We start from the raw sequence: 23,446 nt of genomic DNA on the forward strand, positions 1-23,446 counted from the left end.
GTGTCTCTTCAAGTCTGTTGAGTCACCAAACTCTCAATCACACAAATTGCACTCAAAAGGTTTTCCACCACTATGAATCGCGATATGTCTTTTTAAGTCGGCAAGGTATTTTGTTTTATATACACATGTTCCGCATTTGAAAGGTTTTCCTGTACTGTGAACCATTTTATGCTGCTTTAAATTACTTAAATCTATACATTTTTAATCACAAAAAGTGCATATCAACCGTTTCTCTCGACTATGAACCATTCTATGTCTGTTCAAATGAGACACATTTTTTGTTTTATAATTGCACTCATTGCAAAAGTATCGATCATTAGTTGAATCAGCTGCTTTCTCTTGTTCCAAAACAAGTGGCATCTGTGGAAAAATGTACATAATTATATTGATATTATGTTGAAACGTCTTACAATGAAGAAAATCCTAGGAATCCCAGGAATATCTGAGAATCCTATGAAGAGAATCCGATGAAGGGTGTTTACACAATAAAATGACACAGAAAATCCATAATTGATAGCCTTATGAAGCGAACACATTACCACCACGTTACTTGCTTTCACGTGATGTCATGCTGATAAATTTAGTGTATGGCTGAATGTATGAATGATCATTATCTCAATAAATCCAAGTATGGTAAGTACATTTTTAATTAATTTATAAGCGTTGGTCAAAATTGCTTGCGATAATATATGCATAGATAAACAGAATCCAACCAGCAGACTATTAGATAATATTTATATACACACTAGTCATAGATGATAAATAATCTATCAGACAATCTATATACCAAACCAATGAAAACATAGGTCACCCAGTTTTGACATGTCGAACGTGTGTAGCCCTGTAGAAAATGAAAAAAGACAATCACTGACTCATGCGTTTGATGAAGTAGCGTACTTACAAGTGAGAACACACCATTGTTGTTCTGGCCATTTCGTCAAATTTTGGTAACTGACTGTGTTTTTGGTTCAAAATGTGCTATGAGATGGAAGCATCAGTCTGATAACTTTTTAAATAAATACCAAGAAAAATTACATTGAAAACTTTTCCCCGTAGCTCGAGTTTATTGTGACAGCACGTAACGTGATAGTAATGTGTTCATCCCACTAGAGGGAAGAAGCTCGGATGAATTTTTGCCTGCCGTATCTACAAATAATATTAATTATTACAGCTGGTCTGATTTCAGTAACATGGTTCTTTCTTCAAGCGCAAAAGAGGGTCTTTGAATATACCTCGGTTTATTTTTATGTAGGGAATATTGTAAACCACGTCTCTCAATTATTAATGATACTTATAAATAAACTACACGTTCAACAAATTGTCAATGTACCAACTTGATATGAACATCCGGGTAATGAATCTTCTAATGAAGAAATTGTGCCTTCAACAAACTCGCCTTTGAAGCCGTCCTGTTGAAAATCAGTTTCCGATTTTACATTTAACTGCCCGTCCTGAAAAAATACCAAAATTGAACATACATAATTTTGAAAACACTTCTGAGAAAATATTTTATAACTAATAGAAAAAATCTTTTTTGAAAGAAGTAAGATACCCCGCAGGAATCAAACCTGCATCTCTCAGGTATCGCGTCCACGCACATCGACTACAATGCTAAAGGAATCATACTTAATTACGAGAAATTTACGCCAATCGCTTTTAATACTGACTCATTTGATCTATCATTATTTTTATACTGAGATGAGCTTAGTTCTAAATTCGAACACCTGACGATTTATGAATGTATATCTACCTGTAGTATATTTTAGGTAGCAGTGGTAAAGGGTGGAGTTAGGCTGTTATATTCGACATAAATAGTGCACACTTAACTTTGTCCGTCATACTTATTTGGTTTCTAATGGATTTGAGTTTTGTACTCTTCCGGGTTTCGCCTTTCAGGTTAATACACACTGACAACGGATACAATTGATTCTAATAAATAAATACAATAAAAGAGGTAAACACTTTATCAGCCACCTAAACTAGCGCATAACGATCAGACGTCCAATCGATGTAATTAGCATGCTATTTAAATGTGATAATTAAAAAGTAATTAATTACTCAGCAGTCAATGTGTTATTAATTCATCAAATTATGATTAGTAGAACACTATCACTAATAAGTAATACAATCTATAGGCGTATACATTGTCAAACCCTAATAGTAGATCATTAAATAATAATCAATATGATACTACATCCAAAAGGTCTAACTTCGTCAATTATAGGAATTTAATGAAGTTAACTAATGCTATATATCAAAAATACCTATTATGTCTTTAAAAAGTTATATGAGACAAATATTCTTACACGCTATTGAACTAAGAATACAATTTGCAGACGGTGTTGGTTAGTTTTTAAAGTTCCACCGAACCCTGCCTAACTAGATACCCCGCAGGAATCAAACCTGCATCTCTCGGGTATCGCGTCCACGCACATCGACCACAATGCTAAAGGAGTCATACTTAATTATGAGAATTTTAGACCAATCGCTTTTAATACTGAGTCATTTGATATATCATAATTTTTATACTGAGATGAGCTTAGTTCTAAATTCGAACACCTGACGATTTATAAATGTACTCGTACCTATAGTATATTTTAGGTAGCAGTGGTAAAGGGTGGAGTTAGGCTGTTATATTCGACATAAATAGTGCACACTTAACTTTGTCAGTCATACTTATTTGGTTTCTAATGGATTTGAGTTTTGTACTATTCCGGGTTTCGCCTTTCGGCATCTTCAGGCACTATGAGCACTTACCAAAAGGTTAATACACACTGACAACGGATACAATTGATTCCAATAAATAAATACAATAAAGTAGGTAAAAACTTTATCAGCTACCTAATCTGGCTAAACGGCCAATCGATGTAATTAGCATGCTATTTAAATGTGATAATTAAAAAGTAATTATTTACTCAGCAGTCAATGTGTTTTTAACCAATTACGAATAGTTGAAGTGTTTGTAAAAAACCCCTATCACTAATAAGTAATACAATCAATAGGCGTATACATTGTCAAACCCTAATAGAAGATCATTTAATAATAATCAATATAATACTACATCCAAAAGGTCTAACATCGTCTATTATAGGAATTTAATGAAGTTAACTAATGATAATATATATCAATACTACCTATTGTCTTTAAAAAGTTATATGAGACAAATATTCTTACACGCTATTGAACTAAGAATACAATTTGCAGACGGTGTTGGTTAGTTTTTAAAAATTCCACCAAACCCTGCCTAACAGCCATAATAGTTCAGGTATGGTATGGGTGCACACTTTTTTAGACATATTATATTGTAGATGGCGTTGGTTAGTTTTTTTTAATTCAATGGTGCCCTGCTTAACAGTGACGTCCTGTGGGGGTAGGCAGATCGAGCGTTGCTTAGGGGCAGCAATTACTCGAAGGGCGGCAAATCAAGTAGAATCATTTGGTATACAAAGAAATAACTACCTAAACTGAGTACGTAATAACGAAAATATATTTCCTTTCAAAAATTCAGCTCTCTGGTTGGAAACAAAATGTATTAATTAGCATAAAAGGTTTAACATTACTTTAAATTGTTGTTGGGTTCGCGATGTTTAGTTTACTTCCGGTGCCCTTCGACGTCATTGGTGACCAGAAACGACACGAGCACGGAAAAAAAATATTATATAAAAATTAAAAATTATGGCGCTGCCCAGGGGCGGCATTTTGTTTAGGGACGTCACTGCTGCTCCTGTCGCTGCTGTCTCCGTTCAATGAAAACTAATACACATGAGTGACAATGTTTAGTGTGAACTATTTATGTGGGATCTTAACAGCCTACATCCACCCTTCGCCACTGTTCGGCAGGTACCTACCCAAAACCATAACAGTATTATGTCATAGGATTTGATAATATATTATCTACTATTAGAAAATAACTCTAATACATTATTAACATACCTACAATCCTTTGGTGCGAATATTGAAGATTTAAGATACATAATAAATAACACAACCAATCCATAGAAACCCGTCAATAACAATTGACGCGATTAAATATGAAAATGCTAGAATATTAGTACTTACCTAATAATGAATTACGGATTACTACATGACTAGTTATTTCAAGTAGGTAACTATGTGAGTACGCTTCGGTTTATAATGCCGTGAGTCCCAGGTTCGAAGTCTCAGTATGCCAAATACACAATAATATTGTTTTTCAATTTGAATTTGGTCAGAGTACCATGGACATAATTGATTGAACAAGTGGCTAACATAGATTTCTCGTACACATGAAAATCTGTTAATACAACCCTCCGCTGTGTAGACCAATAATAATATGACCCTATTGGGATCGGATATTGTCAAAAGAAAAAGGGTTAATTTGACCCGGGATCGTCGTATATTTTTATAGCTAATTATTATAACACAAGTAAATACATCAGTTCAAATGACAGTAAGTAGTTTAACAAACTAACCTCAAAATCGTAAATGGAGACATCGGCAGTCTCTTCTTTGACATGAGTGCCGGATTCTGGAATGTTTGGTAGCAATATTGGTACATCAAACCAACGATGTCCTTCCTCATCGGTTTCGAATACGCCTGGCTCCTGTTTTACGTTCATTTTTACATGGGATATCAAATAAACGAGACAGTTACGAGGACTCGTCCTGATAATAATATAGTTTGACAGCTAGGGTTGGCCGCAAATTATCAATACTTCCATTCGTTACGTAGTATCAATACTTTTCAATTGCACTGCCATAGTGAATTGAAGCAAAGATCTTCTTGTCTATACCTACAATAAAGAAAATTATCTAAAAATAATAATTAATAAATTTAAGCGGTTTCAACTTTTTACAAAATTTTTATGCACAATCTTTTAAGCAGTAATTACAATGATAACCTACCGTCGAATGGGGTGGATAGAGACACTTTTTTCCCTTGACGATAATGTATCTGCATACTTATTCCAAATTATATCAACACGATTAGCTTAAAACTTGTTTTTATAGTCTTTCTACATGTTTATGGACATATTTTTCAAATATCCTTTAAGGTTATTAAAGAACAGCCAATTTTGTTCGATGTCTCTATTTAACTTGAATTGGGGTGAATAGAGACGAGAGGGGGGTGAATAGAGACTTGGAAGGTGAATAGAGACAAAATGTATAGGGAGGTAGGTAGATGTAGGTCATTTATAAACATTCATACATTTGAGATTATTAAATCGAATTATAATGTTACAAGTGCAATTTTATAAAACATAATATTTATCAATATATAAAATATATAAGCATTTGGTTTCCTTACACAAACTTTACATACATTTATGGAATTTATAAAATCAAAATATTTATTTTACAATTGAGGCGCCGAGTCGCTAAACTGGCTCCTGGCGATTTTTCGATAAAATGAGTTTTGAATGTACTTAGATGCTCTATCGATAGATCTATCGACTTTTCCAGTTGAGAGTTTCAAATTCCTCCCAATTTCATCAAAAAATCAAAATGAATATTGACGTGAGTCGCCAAGCGCGCTCTTTGAAAAAATATGGAGTCGCTAAATTGTCTCTTCTTAACCGACCAATCAGACGCCGCCATTCAAATACTGATTTCAAACGTACGGTAAAATCTCTATACAACCGCGTCAAACCGTTCGCGTCTGTGCAGTGAGAAAGCCTTGATTTTGCTTCGTCTATTTGATTGTTTTTACTAATTAATAATGGATGTTTCATTAGTAAGTGTAACGGAATCTCTACCAGGAGAATCAAGGAAGCGTTTAAGAAATCCAGCTGGCTGGAAATGTAACGTGTTACGCCAAGAAAGGTATTTAAAAATTGACATTCCTAACATTAATTTTTGCTATAGATGTTTCAATAATCCAGTGGTGTTTCATAATATTATTTTTTGTTTCGTACGCTTTTTTTAAATGATGCCGTAGATACATAATATTGTATATTTAGCGTGATGTAATTATTATGAGATCTATAAGTACAGATTTTTAACATATTTTGCTCTTTTCAAAAAATAATATTGGGACCTTTAATAATTGGACATTATTTTTTAATCACTTGATGACTTATAATAAATTGATTTAAGATAACCGCCATAAATCTCATTATATATATTTACATAATATCTAAGTATAGTCATTATTTTATACTTTTGTATATATATTTTATTAACCTCTATCTTTACTTTTTATTTTCAAAGCTATTAATTATTGTATTTTTCATAATTTGTTGCAGATATTCATCTAAAAAATTGCCCGAGTATCCTCAGTGTAATCATGACACTAAGAACTTCAAGGGAAGTTCATTAAATGGAACTGATATTAGACATTTCCATACTGCATTTTATGAAAAGGCAGTGAAACTTGCTCAAGATACATTTATAGTGAAGTATTTTAAAGGAGTTTCAGTGATGTCACACAGTGGGGCTGAAAGAAAAAAATCTTTTTAATTTTATAGTGACCTACCTACTTTTAATTCCTCTCTCCACCTTGGAACAACTAGATCATCAATGATTATGCTTTATATGTATGTGTTATTGGGACCATCACTTATTCACATATTTGGTATACTTGCGTTATTTCTTGCTCGCTTCTCATTAATAAACACGATTCTTTATTTTGAAAAAATGTTTTTTTTCTATGTACATACATACATACCTACCGCTATAAATGCTAAAAAGATGCAATGTAAAAAAGGATTTACCGTGTAGTAGGTAAGTATGGTGAGAAAATATTTGTTTGGCAAAATAAATTCTAAAATATCTATATTAATTGAAATAAATACGGCCCGCTACTGAACAGTCATTTCCGGCCGACCTTATTCCATAAGTGCCAAACTCGACTCTATTGACATGTAACGTCAAAGTGTGAGTCACAAATTTGGCTCCTTGCGACAGCGAGTGATGCAAGTGTGCTCTCCGGACAATTAAAATGCATTTATTTGGAATATTGGCGCATATAAATTGAATTTGACGTTTTAATTTACTATTCCATATAAACCGGAAACTAGAAAATAACTTAAATTACACTTAAAGTTATCACACTGCCCATAACAGTTTTTCGTGATTTACTCAAAACTCAAAAAACCCCCAGGAGCCAGTTTAGCGACTCGGCGCCTCAATTATTGCACTAGGTTTCTTTTTGAAAGATAATTATCAATCAATTATGAAAATATTATAAAATAGGTAGGTATCTAGTTACATAAAATTAATATTGTGAGTTTATTAGGTAGATGAGTAGGTAACTGAAAATTAAAAATGCTCAAATCTATGGAGTTTAGGTATTAAATGAAATTATTAATTTTACATGTGCACTATTTAAAAAGATATTTATCAATGAATAAAATCATTATTATTTAGTTATTAACATTAATAATTAGTATTATTGGAAGTTTTCCCAATATAATAGCTTGTACAGCATTCTTCAAAACCTATGGGTTGTGTTTGAGGTGTCTTTTGGTGCTTCGGGGATCTGGTTTAAAACACTTGGCATGTTTATATTGTACAGTGATCTTTCTAAAAAAAGAAAAAGAAGAAATATTATACCAAACATAGTCACTTTTCAAACTATTTAAATTTAAGTTTTCTGTATCATCACTGTCTCTATTCACCCACAGGCTGTCCTTATTCACCCCGTATTGCGTCTCTATTCACCCCTTATGGCGTCTCTATTCACCCCCTTCTCGTCTCTATTCACCCCAAAATATGTGAAAATTTCAAGTTCTGTAAAAAGAGCCCAATAATGCCGAAATTCGATGAAATACTATACAAACTTGTGTTTATAGTATAAAAAACACTTGCAGTAAATGTAAATTATTATGTTAACACAGTTATACTTACGTTTTCTGGAATAATATCAAAGTTTTTGAGCAGTCGAAAAGTAACGATTCACGGACACCGAAGTCTAACGCAGTTGTTTAAATTTTGACAGATTATAGAGTTGCTTTGGTGTTGTCATCCAAAATATGAGATTACCAGCAGTCAAAAAATATTCACATACTCATGATAAATACGTAGGATACTTATTAAAGTTGTGTTGAAATTCATACCATGTTTTTGTCTCTTTTCACCCCACAGTCTCTATTCACCCCAAACGACGATACCAATAATTAATTGACAATAATTGAATTAAAATGTTAATTATTTTATGTTCGTATCTTTCAACCTGAACGAAACTAAATCAAACTAAACCATATACAATATACGTACAAATTGTATAATCAACACCTATTATTCATAAGTAACCATACGCGAACAAGAAGCCGCTTTTGGTATTATTATCCCAAAATCCAGCCATATTTTATATGCAAAGAGTTCGATTTATCATCGTTACTATACTCATTATATCAGACAAAGAATTTATTTTCATAATATTTATTATTTGTGACGGAGATTCTAAACTACAAACTGTGTGTTAAATACACCAGGAATGATCTTTATATTATTACCTAACGAGTTTTATCAATTTAATATGTTCGATTGTCGTCTAAGTCACAATATCGTACTGTCGATATGAATCTCTTCTTGAAGTCTCTTAGAGATCGTAGGTACTGGGTTATTTAAATCGTATTCAAAATGAATCAGAAGAATGCAATCTCTTCCATAATAAATTTAATGTAATGGCGTGGCAATACTATTATATATTATCTATTGTCTATGGTATGACGTAAACATTCATTGTCTACTATCACGTCTGTCAAATTTTGGGCTGTCAGGAATGCTTGCACTCCGTTCGTTTGAAACGATAATCTGTAAAAACAAGCGATTTTAATGCGTAAAATGGACGTAAAACGTGAAACTGTTGACTTCAACCTTGATGCATTTGAGCAACATTGTTTCGATGCGTCCTTTGAGGGAAATAACCCGGAGCCAAATACATGCATCAAACAAGGGTATGCCGATGATCTCGGCCATGTTGCGCAGGTTAGTTTTTCAGAGGTTATTTATAATAAGTTTAATTATAATCAGTTCCGAGCGGCCTACGTCACCTGTATAACCCTAGTTAGTTTTGCTGCTAACACTGTTCCTGTATTTTTAACTATGAGTTTTCTTTACCATTGACATTGTTGTTGATATCATTGCCCACATACAAGGCATTTATTTCCATAAAATAAAGTCAGCTGCTATAACTATGGGACTCCGGATAAACGAAACTACAAAAATATACATTCCTGTTCTAAACAGTGCAACAAATGATAATAAAAGCTTTGTATTGGCAGCAACGATTTTGAAACTGGATTCATTTGATTCCCTTGTCTCTGTTGTCACAAACACTAATACACGAGCGACGAAATATATCGCCGGATCATTTATTTTTGAAATAACATTTAGTATTCTTCTAGAGGTTTATAGCAATTGGATTGGCCGACATAATTATTGAGTACCGACAAGTTTCCTCCAATTATGCTCGGTACACGCTCGGTACCGCAAACGAGAATCCTCGTTATATCAATAATTACGTTGAGTACCGCGCTCGAGAATCCTCGTTTTGTCGCGCGTTTTTAAATAAATATGTTTACTGTGACATCTATGTATTTTCAACGAAAATATTTGACATATTCTTAAATATGAAATTATTAAATAAAACTCGAAATTGTATTATTGTGAGACGCCATATTTGCTCATTCTCCCGTGGGACTTTACCGAATTATGTACTGATTTTGAGGACGAAAATTACAGTAATAAGCAATAAAAGAATTCAATAAGGTAAGAGAAATAAGTTTATTTATCTATGATATTTTATATAATTATTTTTGGTTTCTGGCAATATAAATTAAATTTACGTGTTTCTTCGTGCACGCCGCTTTACTGTCAAAATTTCCGAACGCAAAGTTTTAATGTTCTCATTATTTACTAATCCTTTGATAATGTGCCGATATATTACTTTATAAGCTTAGAATATTGAATTATTATTAATATTCTATATAATTATATGAGTTTGAACTAGTATTTAGTTAATTTTACGTGTTTTTCCAACATTCAAAATTTGTTGACTAATGGTGATTTTGTTGTTCACAGCTTTTCCAAACCAACCGATTTGCCTCCAGAGGAGAAAAATTACACAAATAAGCAAAAAAGGGATTCAATAAGGTAAGATAAATATTTTATCTATCATATTTTATATGTTTATTGATGATTTCTGTCAATTTCAATTAATTTTACGTGTTTCTTCGTACACGACACTTTACTGTCTAAATTTCCGAATGCAAAGTTTGAATGTTCACATTATTTTCCAAATACTTGATAATGTGCCGATATATTAGTTTATAAGTCTAGAATATTGAATTATTATGAATATTCTATATAATTATATGTGTTTGAACGAGTATTTAGTTAATTCCACGTGTTTTCCCAACATTAAAAATTCGTGTAGTAATGGCGATTTTTTAGTTGTAACTAATCCAAACCAACCGATTTGCCTCTGATATCCAGATAATTGACTGATCAGATACGTCACAAGGTAATAATTTATACGCAAAATATAATTTATATAAGATAATCGAACATTTTGATAAAGCCACATGTTTCCCAAGAATTAAATTCTGTTTACTAATGTGGAATTTTGTTATGATTCCAGCCTATTTTCACGCATTGAAATGAAGGCCTTTGGAACAGATGACTCTGAGCAAGATTATGCATTCGAGTTATTATATGACTCTGATTCAGATGTTCTACTGGATGCGACCACCGATGTCGCAGACATCACCGATTTCACCGCCGGCCACTCGAGCAACTTTGAGGACGACTTCAACGGTTTCATTAACCGCATTGCAGAGGTGCTAGATGAAACCAGTATGGTGTCAAGAGTCGACACGTTCGAGGACCTACTCCCTGGCCCATCTCGGACAGAAACCAGAGGTCGAGTGGGTGGACGGCGTGAAAGAGGAAGTAGGGGCGGTCGTCCCAGAGGCAGCCGAGGAGGACATGCGAGGTTTAGTGCCAGTGTTACTGAACCGTGGTCAACAAAAGACTACACTCCAGCACCTGGACCGTTTACTGCTGACCCAGGTGTAAAAGTGAATGTTGACGTTCAGTATGTTCATTGATTTTTAAAAATGTAACCCTTGTAAATTAGAATATTTTTAAATTAAGAGTATTCAATTTCTTTAATGTCTTTTGGTAGCGATGTCTTGTCTTCGGCTCTGAGGTATCATGTGACGCTGGATTCGCCTGTAAGATTATCTGGAGACATGTCCAGATATACCTTACAGGCGATTCTAATGACGCAGAAAAAGGCATATCCAAGAAGGCTATGCAAGTTATGTGCCAAAAATAAAAAAAGGAGTGAGACTCGGTACATGTGTAAAAAGTGTGATGTTTCTCTTCCCAAAGGCATTTGCAGGCAGAAATATCACCCTATTCGTAATTATTAAACTGTTTTTTAATTGTTCCTGAAAGTTTTATTTAAATATTTCCACAAATAAGCCAATAAACCAAGATTATATCATTAACTAAAAAAAAACAATTTCACTGAAATCTGTCCGGGAATAGGGATAAATATAATAAATACCTGCCGGGGCTGCAAGTAGGTTCATTTACCTGGAACACCCAATGTTAAAACTCCAACTTTTTTTGCGTGCATTTGTTTGTGCATCGTTAGTGCACGTTTGTGTACGATTTTTTTTCGTTTGTGCACCTATAATAACCGAAAAATTCCAATTTCAAATTGGGTGTTCCAGCTAAACGTTGGGTCACCCAATGTTTAAATTTCAACTTTTTTCGAGTGCATTCGTTTGTGCATCGTTTGTGCACGCGTTTCTTTCGTTTGTGCACGCACATTAAGGGGGTTATTCGCATTTCAATTTGGGTGACCCAGCTAAATGCTGGATACTTGTGTCACTAAACATGTGTTTTTCCTTAAATTTAAATTGTAAACACTTGTGCGTTGGTAGTGAACGTTAGTGCACGATTTTGTTTTGCTTTTTCACCTATATTCAGTGCGCTATTTAATTTTAAAGGTTGTATGCAAAACCTGACTGGGTGGGTTTAAAAAAATATTTTGTAGTGAAATATCTTGTTGCATAGCTAGTGCGCAATTCTGCATACTTTTTTATTTTTTTTCTCATGTAGTGCGTGAGTTATTCGATATGAAATATTTGATGAACGTTAAGTAGAACCACCAAACAAACTTTTTATTAAATCATCAATTTGTCTATTATTGGTTTAAGTTTGTGCACGTGTTTTTTTTGTTTTATCGATTATATCGTGAGAGATATTATTTTTTTAAATTTAGTGACTTGATACTTGAACCAATAAATTTGTTTTAAAATTTTTTTGTTTAGTGTATCCGATTAAGTTTTTTTATGTTAACTTTTAGCACGATTTATCTCTTATATTAAGCTAGTAATTAGATTTTGAGTGGCCGTCAAGTTTTAAAACCAAACATTTTTTTTCCACATTTTTTAAATGCACACCTTTGAGTAATTTAATTACATCATTTTTCATGAAGTTTTTATTGTTTTTCCATTCAAATTACGCGAAAAATTCGCATTTTTCCATTTTCATTAAGTAACCCGTCAAAATGTCCCGAACGAAAACAACCGCATCTGTTTGGAACATCCAGTCAAAAGAGTCTCCTCAAAATAGCCAAAACGGTGTAAGGCTCACTAAATATGTCGGTTTATAATAGACTACCTCAAAATTGACAATTTGATTACACAAAAGTGTCAAAATTACAAAATCATTCAACTTTCTTAACATTTATCTATTTATTTATGATTTTGAATGGATCAATGTCAGTTTCATAAGGAAAAATGCAGTAAATTATATAATTATACTTACCTACTGTTTTTTAAAATGATCTGTAATAAAAATAAATACCGTTAAGTTATTAGAATACAATTAGGTATGCATACTTTTGAAAAATGCAATATGTTTTTATGCAACGATATTTTCTTCAAAAGATAATATTGGAATGACATTTATATTTTTTTTATATAAAGAGGTTAACTTGCAGGCACTTAACTCTTCCTAATAATATTTGCATCTTCTTTTTCTCTGTTTCTCCAGGTGGTGCAACGTATGCTTGTAGTTCTGGTAGGTGTTATGTTAGAAGAGAAGTGTTAGTCACTTCATATTATGCTATTCAGAATCGATATCAAATAAAGTTTTGTAGGTTCTTTAAAAAATTATTGCCTCTGACGGCTTCGACAATTGTTTCACGCAAATGGTTTTCTTTTGAATGTGTGTGTTTATTAGTTCTTAAACAACGTACCTACTTACATATCTGTTTACATTTATATTTAAACTTATCACGATTATGAGTTTTTAAATGACATATTTGTTTAGGTACTACTTTCAAAATAAAATTCATCACACGCAAATGGTTTTTCTCCTGTTTCGTTTTATGAGCGTTAAGATAATTTTGTGCCGAGCCTCCTTATAAGTAGTCAATTTATTTAAAAGGTTATTCACCATTTTGTATCTTTACATATGTTTGAAGATTACTCCGTCGCGAGCATCCAAATGAACATACATTGCATTTATAAGATTTTTCACGAGTATGTTCTATATAATATGTACATATTCATTTCATGTCTTTTAAGACAACAAAGTCGTACGCATTTATATGAATATACATCGAATTTTAAAGGTTTTTCACCAGAATTGGTCATTTGTTAGTTTTTAAGATGACTAAGTTGCGAGCATCTATATGAACATCCATTGCATTTACAACGTTTTTCACCATCCACCAAAAATGGCCGCGCGGCTTAAACGTTGGCATATTGCGTCAAGGGTCCCTAGTTCCAATCCTCGGTCCGGCAAGTACGCATATTATTCGCGAAAATCTATATGAACATACATTGCATTTATTAGATTTTTCATCGGAATGTGTCATTTTGTGTCTCTTAAAACTTTAATTTGCGAGCATCTATATGAACATAAATCGCATTCGTTAGTGTGTCCACCAGTATTGTCATTCCACATGTTTTAAAACTACTAGGTTTTTTAAATGACATATTTGATTACATTTCAAAGTCATCACTCATTACACGCAACTGGTTTTTCTCCTGAATGTGTAAGTTGTTGAGTTCTTAAACAACGTATTCGATACGATGCTGCCAAAAGTTGGTAAGTTGATAGTTTAGGTATTTTGAGTTTACCACGGATAAGATGTCTATACTTCTATACGTTTGCCATATAAAAATATCAAGTTCATCCGATTTTTAAAACATAGTTTCTTTAGCAGCTATTCATTATGTTAAAAATACGTAACTCTTGATCGTTCAATTTACCAACATCAGAAGACTGTAAAGATGTTTACAGTTTTAATTTAGATAATAATCTAACTAATGAAACGCAGTGGTAAAATCTTTGTAATACTATTACCTAACAGTTTTATTATTTTTCAATAGTTGAGCTAAAATAATATAGGACTTCCGAAATAAGTTTGTAAATATTATGGTAAAATGGCATAGATATTACATTATTTTCAACGAAAGGTATATGGAAGAATTATCAGAAACATATTCAAATAACATGAACTTATTCAATGAAAGAGCTTATGAACTTACACATTCAGGAGAAAAACCATTTGCGTGTGATGAATGTGATTTCCAATATAATCAAATATGTAATTTAAAAATACCTAGTAAACTTAAAACATATGGAATGGCAATACTGATAAAAACCTTATAAATGCGATGAAAGTTCATATAGATGCTCGCAAATTAGTTGTCTTCTCCTCTCTTCTTGGTTGTATACTCATGGCTGAGGATCTTGACCACTTTTAAATTTTGTAATAGAATTGATAGGAAGCATAATAATTATACCTATTTCGTTTAGTTTAAATTCGCCATATTAAAATAATAAATATAATGTGGCAATACTATTCGGTATCTTTTGTCTATGGCGGGAACAATCATCGTCTACTATCACGGCTGCCAGAAACCGGTTTGTAAGGATTGCTTTCAGTGTGACTCCATAATCTGTGAGAACGATCGTGTTGAAATCGTAAAATGGACGTAAAACGCGAAGGAGGTGACTTCGAGCCTGATGCAAATGGGCAACGCCTGTTCGATGTGTCCTTACATGGAAAAAATCCAGAGTTAAATACTTACATCAAACACGAGTATGTTGATTATCCCCGCCACGCTGCCGAGGTTAGTTTTTCAAAGGTTATTTATTACTTTCTCAGGATAAACATTCTCCAGAGAATAAACAAATAATGGTGCCAACGATACAATAAAGTATATTATGTCAGAACGAATCATGTAGGTACCCCAGTCATGTCAGATATCGAATTGGAAATGTTTTAATAACCGTGGAAGAAAACTATTTAACACTTCCACCGATTAAAAAATAACTAGGTATTAATGTGGCGCCAGCGACATTTAAACCGATTGATTTAGATAGGGAAAGTTGGTACGCTCGTTTTGAATTACCATTGAGTAGGTATTCTTATTTAATTGCAATACATTATACCAATTGAATTTGTCGACATAATTGAGTATCGACCAGTTTCCTCCACTTAGAGGTTAATGAAGTTTGGCGTCAGATAACGACAGAAACCATGCCCACATTGCAGAGTCTAAGAGCCGAGACCCCTCAAGTGTGTGGTCGAGCTTCACACGTATTGTCGGTCTTCTTAAAAATATTCTTGATTTTATAACATAATGTTTTGTTTTTCAGAATATTGTTTCAGACCCGACAGTAATAACATTGAAGACAGATTCTCAGCTAATTGACATCAAGACTGAGCTTATTGAACACATTTATGAAGATCCGCAACAGGGCTGTTCTTTTTCGGAACAAGTAAATCGGGTAAATACTTTTATTTTAATTAATAATTACTGGTCGTGTGATGAGGTGGAATTATTATAGTGACAGAATAAACTGTAAAACATTCGAATATTTTGATATTGTTAGCTGTCACCGGTAGGTACCATAGAAATAATAAAACAATTTGCATAGGTACCTACTTAATAATTTTTAGATTTTTCTTGTCTTTTCTGCAATTTAATATGATATGATGTTAAGGGTACCTAAATAGGATCTACGAGGGGGTATCATATAATATATATACATCAGGGGGAATTGGAATTATAAAATACGGAAAAGGGAATTCGGATAGAGCGATGAGTAACGTTAAGTTTCAGGAAGTAGGTCTCGATCCCCGGGACCTTACGCCGCTCGCGTGCCTTCCAACAATATAACTTACGGTTTACTTATGGCCGAGAATGTTCTGAAATGAGAATACTAGAATGCAACCCCCGGAGAGGATAATGTCAGATGTATCAAAATAAAGAATAGGTTCAGTTAAATAAAAGTCGGCGGTAGTATAATAAATAAATAAATATATTTTCTCATAAGACAATGGTGAATACATCTGACATGGTAAAACAATGAACACCAGAATTTAATTGAATTTAGATAGATTGGAACAGAGCTATGGTGCTCTAACTATAGAAACATAATACTAGCCACGATGTCCGGATGCTAAATACCAAAAGACCTCGGGAACGATACAGATTAATACTTGCAGTTCAATTCGATGATGACAGTCCTTTGACATTGTTCTTTTAGGTTAAAACGGTGCACTGAATTTAAAGTAAGCCCACCGGTTACTAAGTTTACCGGGGGCTTACGCTAACACTGGACTCGACGACGGCTGGGTAAAAAAAAGCCTCGTAATCACGCCGGATTATCTTTTTATATCTCCTTAATCGGCGGAACCTGTCAGAAGCAATTTCAGTATTGTGACGTTTCGGCTGTCATGTCGCTATGAGCCCTATGCACAATCGTCTGTCATAATTACAACAAAATTACAACAAAACACTATCCAGAAAGCCTTTCATAGTTATGATCGAGTTGTCTATGGTCCACCAAATCTGCAATAGCTTCGTTCTGTTTTTCTATTGAAAATATTACCATATAAAAAAATTCTCTTTTTCATAATTTAGGTAAATTATTTTGTAATTGTTAAACGATGACAAAAATATGAAAAATACACAAAATAAATTCAATAACTATAAATACACAATTAATATTTAATAAAAATGATTAAATGTCTCCGCAATTAGTGAATAATATAAGTTATTTTTTGACCATGTTTTTCCCGATACGGTAACACTTGCCGTTGAAATGTCAGATTTTGTCATTTACAATTATTACAAATATATGCCATGATGTGAATAATTATATAGTGATTAAAACTAATATTACCATGTTGGTGTGTAGGTAACTAAGTAATTATATATTTCAACTACCCATCTATTGGTTTAATATTACCTAAATATCTAAATCTGAATAAGAAAAGTTAATTCATAATTCATTGACACCGACATTTCAATTCAATAATCGGTTTTACTAAATTAAGACATGTACAGAATCAAGAAAGTAAAGGGAAATTTGTCGTATTAAATGTCACGGATATTTAATAGTTGTTCAATACCCATATTGAGATCAATTGTTCAATGAATTTGAGTGTATTGGCCGTTTTAAAGACACGTCAATTTATTTTGACAGCAGCTGTCAGTGGTAAATGGCAATACGGAAGGGGGGCAAGGGGGCGAGTTCATAACAAAAGTAGTCTATGGTTAAGGATTCCTTATCTCTATAATCTATAGTTAACAGATGGATTTCGGCTACTTACAATTTTTACTGTTATTTTATGGTAAGTACGAATTGAGCATCGCGCTCTATGTTTTTTACAGGTGGCCGGGCGAAATGGTGTTGCCAGCGTATTGACAGATAACATTATATATATATTCGTTAGTTATGTTATTTGAATATAACAAATTAAGAGCAATACAATATCAATTCCTATTAATTATACTATCCGTAAAACATACCTATTGTTGAGGTAGCTACTTTAACAAGAGGTGCCTACTGGGTAAAGTATTCAGATTGCAGTGGAGGAGTGTAAAAATAAGTTGCGAGAGAGTGTTACCTACTTTAATTGCAACCATTGTCAAAAAATGCACTTTAAACAATTCAACGCCATTTGGTAAAGTGCTCAGATAACATAAAACAGCTCAAATCGAACCGTCGTATATCCCATTGAACATACAACCGTTCCAAATTCTTCAAAGTGAATAAATGAAAGCCTATGTTTTATTAATAAAAACAAAACGAACTACTCGTCACTGTTGAATGTTTTAGTAGGTAGGTACCTACGTAAACATTGTGTCTGCTATGGTTTTACACTGACATAGTTCGGGCCATTCTGAATCCCGTGTACACTGGATGTACCTACCTCTAAGTTGTTATCCATGCGACATTCAGTACTTACTTTCACATCTAGCATGTTTGTTCGTGCAGTGACTAGAGGCGAAACAAAGGGCCGCACATGAATCGCGATTTCCGACAATTAATCATATTCGCCAGTATCTAAAAATTAATTCAATACCACACTTGTCTCTAAAACAGCAACACATTGACTGAAATGTCAACTTGAGATGAGTATCATGAAATTCTAACCTGCTACAGCTCGTTGTCTACGAGAACACAAATTTAACTGTCGGATGCATTTCTATTTTAAATGTATACAATATAAACACTGCTCCATGGTACCCAACGATGGCTGAGAGACTTATATTATAGGTAGCGCAATAATATATCGATAAAATGATTAATAAATCGTCAAAACCTAATAATAGATCATTAGTAATAATAAACAATAAAAATACTGCAGTCAAGAGGTGCAAAATCGTCCATTATGAGAACAATGGTAACGTATTGGGAATTAATGGAATTAACTATCGAGTTAATATCATATCTATCATATCAGTCTTTAAATTAAAAGTTATCAGTTAAACAATTAATTTTCTATAATACTCTTACATGATACCTACTTTTTTATAATATTATTTTTTAACTATTACATATCAATAAATAAACTCACCTAATATATATTTGTACACGTATCCATACCTATATCCACACACCTGCATACATAATGATTGTATATTGTAAATAAACCATCATATTATAGGATATAGCAATGGGCTATTAGGTAAGCTAAGTTGATCATTCAAGATAGGTAAGCTCGTCGGTAGGATGTTATTATTAAAATTTATGATAATATTCATAATAAAATAATTCAAGGAGCATTCTCTCCATTTTTTTCAGCCCGGAGCATACGAAATTCCTAAGATACAAGGCGCAATGCCGTACGATGCAATTATAATACAAGAACATGACATTAAGCAGGAAATAGTGAATGCTTTCGAAAAAGAAATCTGTTTAAAATTGACAAGGGTTTCCTTTTATCGCAATAATTTTGTATGCGATGTATGTTATGCATTTTTCTCTTCAAAAAAGTTTCTGATCAATCACAAGTGTATGCATGACGTATCTCTGAGTGATAATGAAGTGGATCTCCCTCGAGCACAAGCCTTCCAAGAGCTCAATAACGATTCACAGGTACGTGCGATTCTCATTGTATCATTGCTACCTACTACCTATATTAAGTATATTAATTTTGAAATTCGAATCTGGTCATGGAAGAATTATTGGTTTGCCATGGTTTTACGAGGAAATATCTCAGAATCTAATACCTACTTACATCGAACAAGAGAATGCTAGTGTTCCCAACAACGCGTTTGAGGATAGTTTTATATTCTACATGACAATATGTTTTTTAATCGATAATAGGTATGTACTATATAATAAATAATATTGTAATGTTTCTTATGATTAGCATTCTCAGAGGGAATCAACAAATGACACCGGCGATAAGTATAATTATGAAAAAAGTGTTTTTCTAAAAGAAAAGTGCATTCATTTCGGAATTCGAATTGGGAATTTTTCAATGACCTTTCACCGATTATAACGAATATAAAGTCGCCGTACAAGTTAAGAGCTATTGATGTTGATAAGTTAAGTTTCAAAGGAAATTTTATTGTTAATAATTACCTAACCCAATCGAATCTTATTATTATTAAATCCAAAATAACATAATTTATTGAACTTGATCCACATATTAATTGATTGATGACTAATTTCGATTACTTTAAATAGGTAAATTAGTAATTTATCTACACATAAATACCATTTTCAATATGGTGACAAGTCACGAAACCTTGTTACAAAATAATGACATTTTGCAGAAATTCTCATTTAAATTTTAAAGCTTCGATTTTGAGGAATTTTCCTCTGGGTTTTTTAATTTAGTTAAGTAGAATTCAGTGGGTCTATTCTATACACAAGGTGATTATCGATAGTAGGAAGTTTATCATATGTATCTATTAATGCGGCTAATTTCTACAATAAGTTAACTGTCTCAACTAGTGGTTAATAGCAATTGAATTGGCCGACATAATTGAGTACTTATCGACAAGTTTACTCCAATTATATTCATAATATTATTTTCTTTTATTTCAAATCAATTCTATACTAGTTATGAATAATTGACATTGACAATTCAAATATTATCAGAGATAAGCACCTATTGTTTGCAATATTATGCTTATTGTCAATATATTTTAAATACCTACTCGATCTTATTAGATAACGAGACACCTGTAATAATAATAAATTACATGTCTACATTGCAGAGTGTAAGAGCTGAGAACCCTCAAGTGTGTGGTCGACCTTCATACGTCTGTAATATTTTGTATTTCAGAATATTGTTACAGACCCGACATCAATAACATTAAAAAGAGATACTCGGCTAATTGACATCAAGACTGAGTCTATTGAAGACGCAAATTCCCCATTCAATTACGAAGATCAGCAACAGGGTTGTTCTTATTCGGAGCGAGTGAATCGGGTAGGTACTTTTATTTTAAATGTGATCGTGTGAAAACTGTAAGAGATGTAATGAACTGACAACACTCGAATACCTACAATAATAATCAGTAATGCCAGTGACGACAAATTCTTCGAGTTCTAATATCTTTCTTTCGGCCATGTCAAATTATATAATTAGGATTCATGCGTATTTACTTCATATAAACAAACTCATATAACTTTTCAGCACACCCATTCTGTCTCTAAATTCTAGCCTCTCTGTATTTAAATTTTCTAACATATCTTTAAGGTATGTGATTTTTTAATATTATTATCTGATATACCTATATATATGTTGTTTAATGCAAAATACTCCACGTTCTTTTAGTTGATTCCTGCAACCACTGCCATGAAAAATTCCGCTAGTCTCGGATTGCCAGAGAGAGTCTTAGAAGTACAGGAACCATACGATGAAATACAGATTGACTATCAAGATATCAAAAAAGAATTGGGAGTATATGAAAAGATCACGAATGTAGGCAGTCGCACTGCTAAACGTAAGCACACACAGTCTAAAGTCACAGACCCCAAATTGTTAGTAGCCGTTATAAAGCTAGAAAAAAAATCGTTTAATAAGGTAAATTTTGTGTGCAGTTTTTGTTCTGATTTTTTTGCATCGTTATCTCTATTGAAACTTCACAAAGCCTGTCATAACACGATGAATCATTCTGGTGAAAAGCCATTTAAATGCACCCAGTGTAATTACTCTTGTATAACATCTAGTAAGATGAAAAGGCACAAAATAATTCATTCTGGAAAAAACCTCTTTAAATGTGATGAATGTAATTACTCATGTATAAGATCTGGTAATATGAAAAGGCACAGAATGACACATTCTGGTGAAAAGCCATTTAACTGTTGCAAATGTGATTACTCTTGTATACAATCTGGTGATATGAAATTACACAACATGATTCATTCTGGTAAAAAACCTTTTAAATGTGATCAATGTAATTACTCATGTGTTAAATCTAACAGGATGAAATTGCACAAAATGGTGCACTCTGGTGAAAAGCCATTTAAATGTAACCAATGTGATTACTCTTGTATACAATTTGGTGATATGAAAACACACACAATGTCTCATTCTGGCGAAATGCCATTCAAATGTGTTTTATGTAATTACTCATGTCTCCGGTCTAGTTCTATAAAAAAACACAAAATGTCTCATTCTGCTGAAACAATGTAAGTGTTATTACATATCTATAAAATCGGATTCGAAGAAAAAACACATTATGACTCATTATGTGATTACTCTTGCATACATTCTTTTGTTATGAAAATACACAAATGCTTCATTCTGATATAATGCCTTTTAAATGTGCCAAATGTGATTACTCTTGTATACAATCTGGCTTAATGAAAATACACAATATGGGTCATTCTAGCAAAAAGCCATTTAAATGTGCCAAATGTGACTACTCATCTAAAAAATCTCGTCATATGAAAGTACACAAATTAAGTCATTCTGGTGAAAAGCCATTTAAATGTGACCAATGTGATTACTCTTGTATACTATACAGTAAGATGAAAATGCACAAATTGACTCATTCTGGTGTAAAGCCATTTAAATGTAATCTATGTAATTACTCGTGTGTACAATATATCGTCTCTGTTCTGGCAGAACACACTAACTAGAGAATACTAGTTTTGAGTAATTTGACTTTGAAGTTATTAAAATGTTTGAAATAGTGGTCTATCATGTGAGTTTATTAAGTAGTCGTAAATAGGATGACTTTATGATAAAGACTGTTTATTTATTAAGAAGGTTTACAGACGGTAAAGTTTGGAATAGGGAACATTTTGGTACTAACTCAATATGTCATTTTTTCGAATTAGTGTCTTCTGCCAGAACAGTGACGATATGCAGCTGAAAAGACACAAAGCGTCGCATTCTAAGAAACTATTTTAATCAGATTAGTTTAATTTCTCATGTGTGCGATAGGCTTAAATCACACAAGTTGTTACATTCTAGTAAAAAAACATTATATTTTGACAAGTATTGGTATAACACATCTATTTTAATCACAAAAAAAACACATTTTATGTTGGCGTACATAAAACTATTTGTTTAGAATTTAGATGATCGTTTATTCGCAAATTAAATAGAAGTATGTTGATTTGATCCTGTTATTCGGTATAACCTACTTAGGCCAGTAATTAATGATTATGTTTATTATCATCATCATCACCATCATCATCATCATCATCAACCTGAATCTATCTACTGCTGGATGAAAGCCTCTTCAAGCTGCTTCCACTTCTCTCGGACCTGTGCATTGCGTTGCCACGTACTTCCGCAGAACTTTATCATTTCATCGATCCAGCGGCCTCTAGGTCTACCTTGCGGACGTTTTGTACTTCTTGGATACCACTGGATGACTTCATTTTTCCAACGATTGTCTCTTCTTCGAGCTATGAGCTTATAATAAAATTAAATGAGATAAGCTTTTAATAAACTCTATTACATTGCAAACCCTTGTCTGCTTCCTTATCCACTCATTTCTCTTTTTGTCCTCTCGCTATATGCCCAGCATGCACCTCTCCATACCACGTTGTGCTACTCTAAGTTTCTGGATCTCTCTTATACTTAGGGTCCATGTTTCACAAGCACATGTGATCACGGGAAGCACACACTGGTTGAACACTTTGCGCTTTAGGCACAGTGGAAGTTCACTTTTGAAGATAATATTCAGGCGGCCAAAAGCACTCCAGCCTAGCTTTA

At 33.0% G+C, this 23,446-nt stretch overlaps 2 protein-coding genes across 3 annotated transcripts; one reads left to right on the forward strand and one right to left on the reverse strand.

Moving 5' to 3' along the window:
* Nucleotides 1–406: 406 nt before the first annotated feature.
* On the reverse strand, nt 407–4,736 carry LOC147076205 (uncharacterized). The gene is made up of 3 exons (XM_085940316.1): nt 4,452–4,736; nt 1,335–1,451; nt 407–451 (listed from the first exon to the last, which is right to left on the reverse strand). The coding sequence occupies exons 1-3, from the start codon at nt 4,596–4,598 to the stop codon at nt 407–409; spliced, it is 309 nt and encodes a 102-aa protein (XP_085796442.1). The 5' UTR covers nt 4,599–4,736.
* A 3,907-nt stretch (nt 4,737–8,643) lies between these two features.
* On the forward strand, nt 8,644–23,174 carry LOC147076206 (uncharacterized). 2 transcript variants are annotated; one of them, XR_015069565.1, is made up of 5 exons: nt 8,644–8,910; nt 15,619–15,750; nt 19,060–19,353; nt 20,555–20,701; nt 21,050–23,174. XR_015069565.1 is itself a non-coding variant. In XM_085941211.1 (5 exons), exons 1-4 carry the CDS (start codon nt 8,758–8,760, stop codon nt 20,580–20,582), a joined length of 675 nt encoding a protein of 224 aa, XP_085797337.1. In that variant the 5' UTR covers nt 8,671–8,757; the 3' UTR covers nt 20,583–20,701; nt 21,050–23,173. The 2 variants fall into 2 exon arrangements, 1 of the variants encoding a protein (XP_085797337.1); XM_085941211.1 differs by having other exon boundaries at nt 8,671–8,910; nt 20,487–20,701; nt 21,050–23,173.
* The last annotated feature ends 272 nt before the right edge of the window (nt 23,175–23,446 follow it).

The sequence above is a fragment of the Rhyacophila brunnea genome, unplaced genomic scaffold (assembly GCF_057557595.1).
Source record: "Rhyacophila brunnea isolate RB1 unplaced genomic scaffold, BYU_Rbru_1.0 scaffold_13, whole genome shotgun sequence".
Taxonomy (NCBI): Eukaryota; Metazoa; Arthropoda; class Insecta; order Trichoptera; family Rhyacophilidae; genus Rhyacophila; species Rhyacophila brunnea.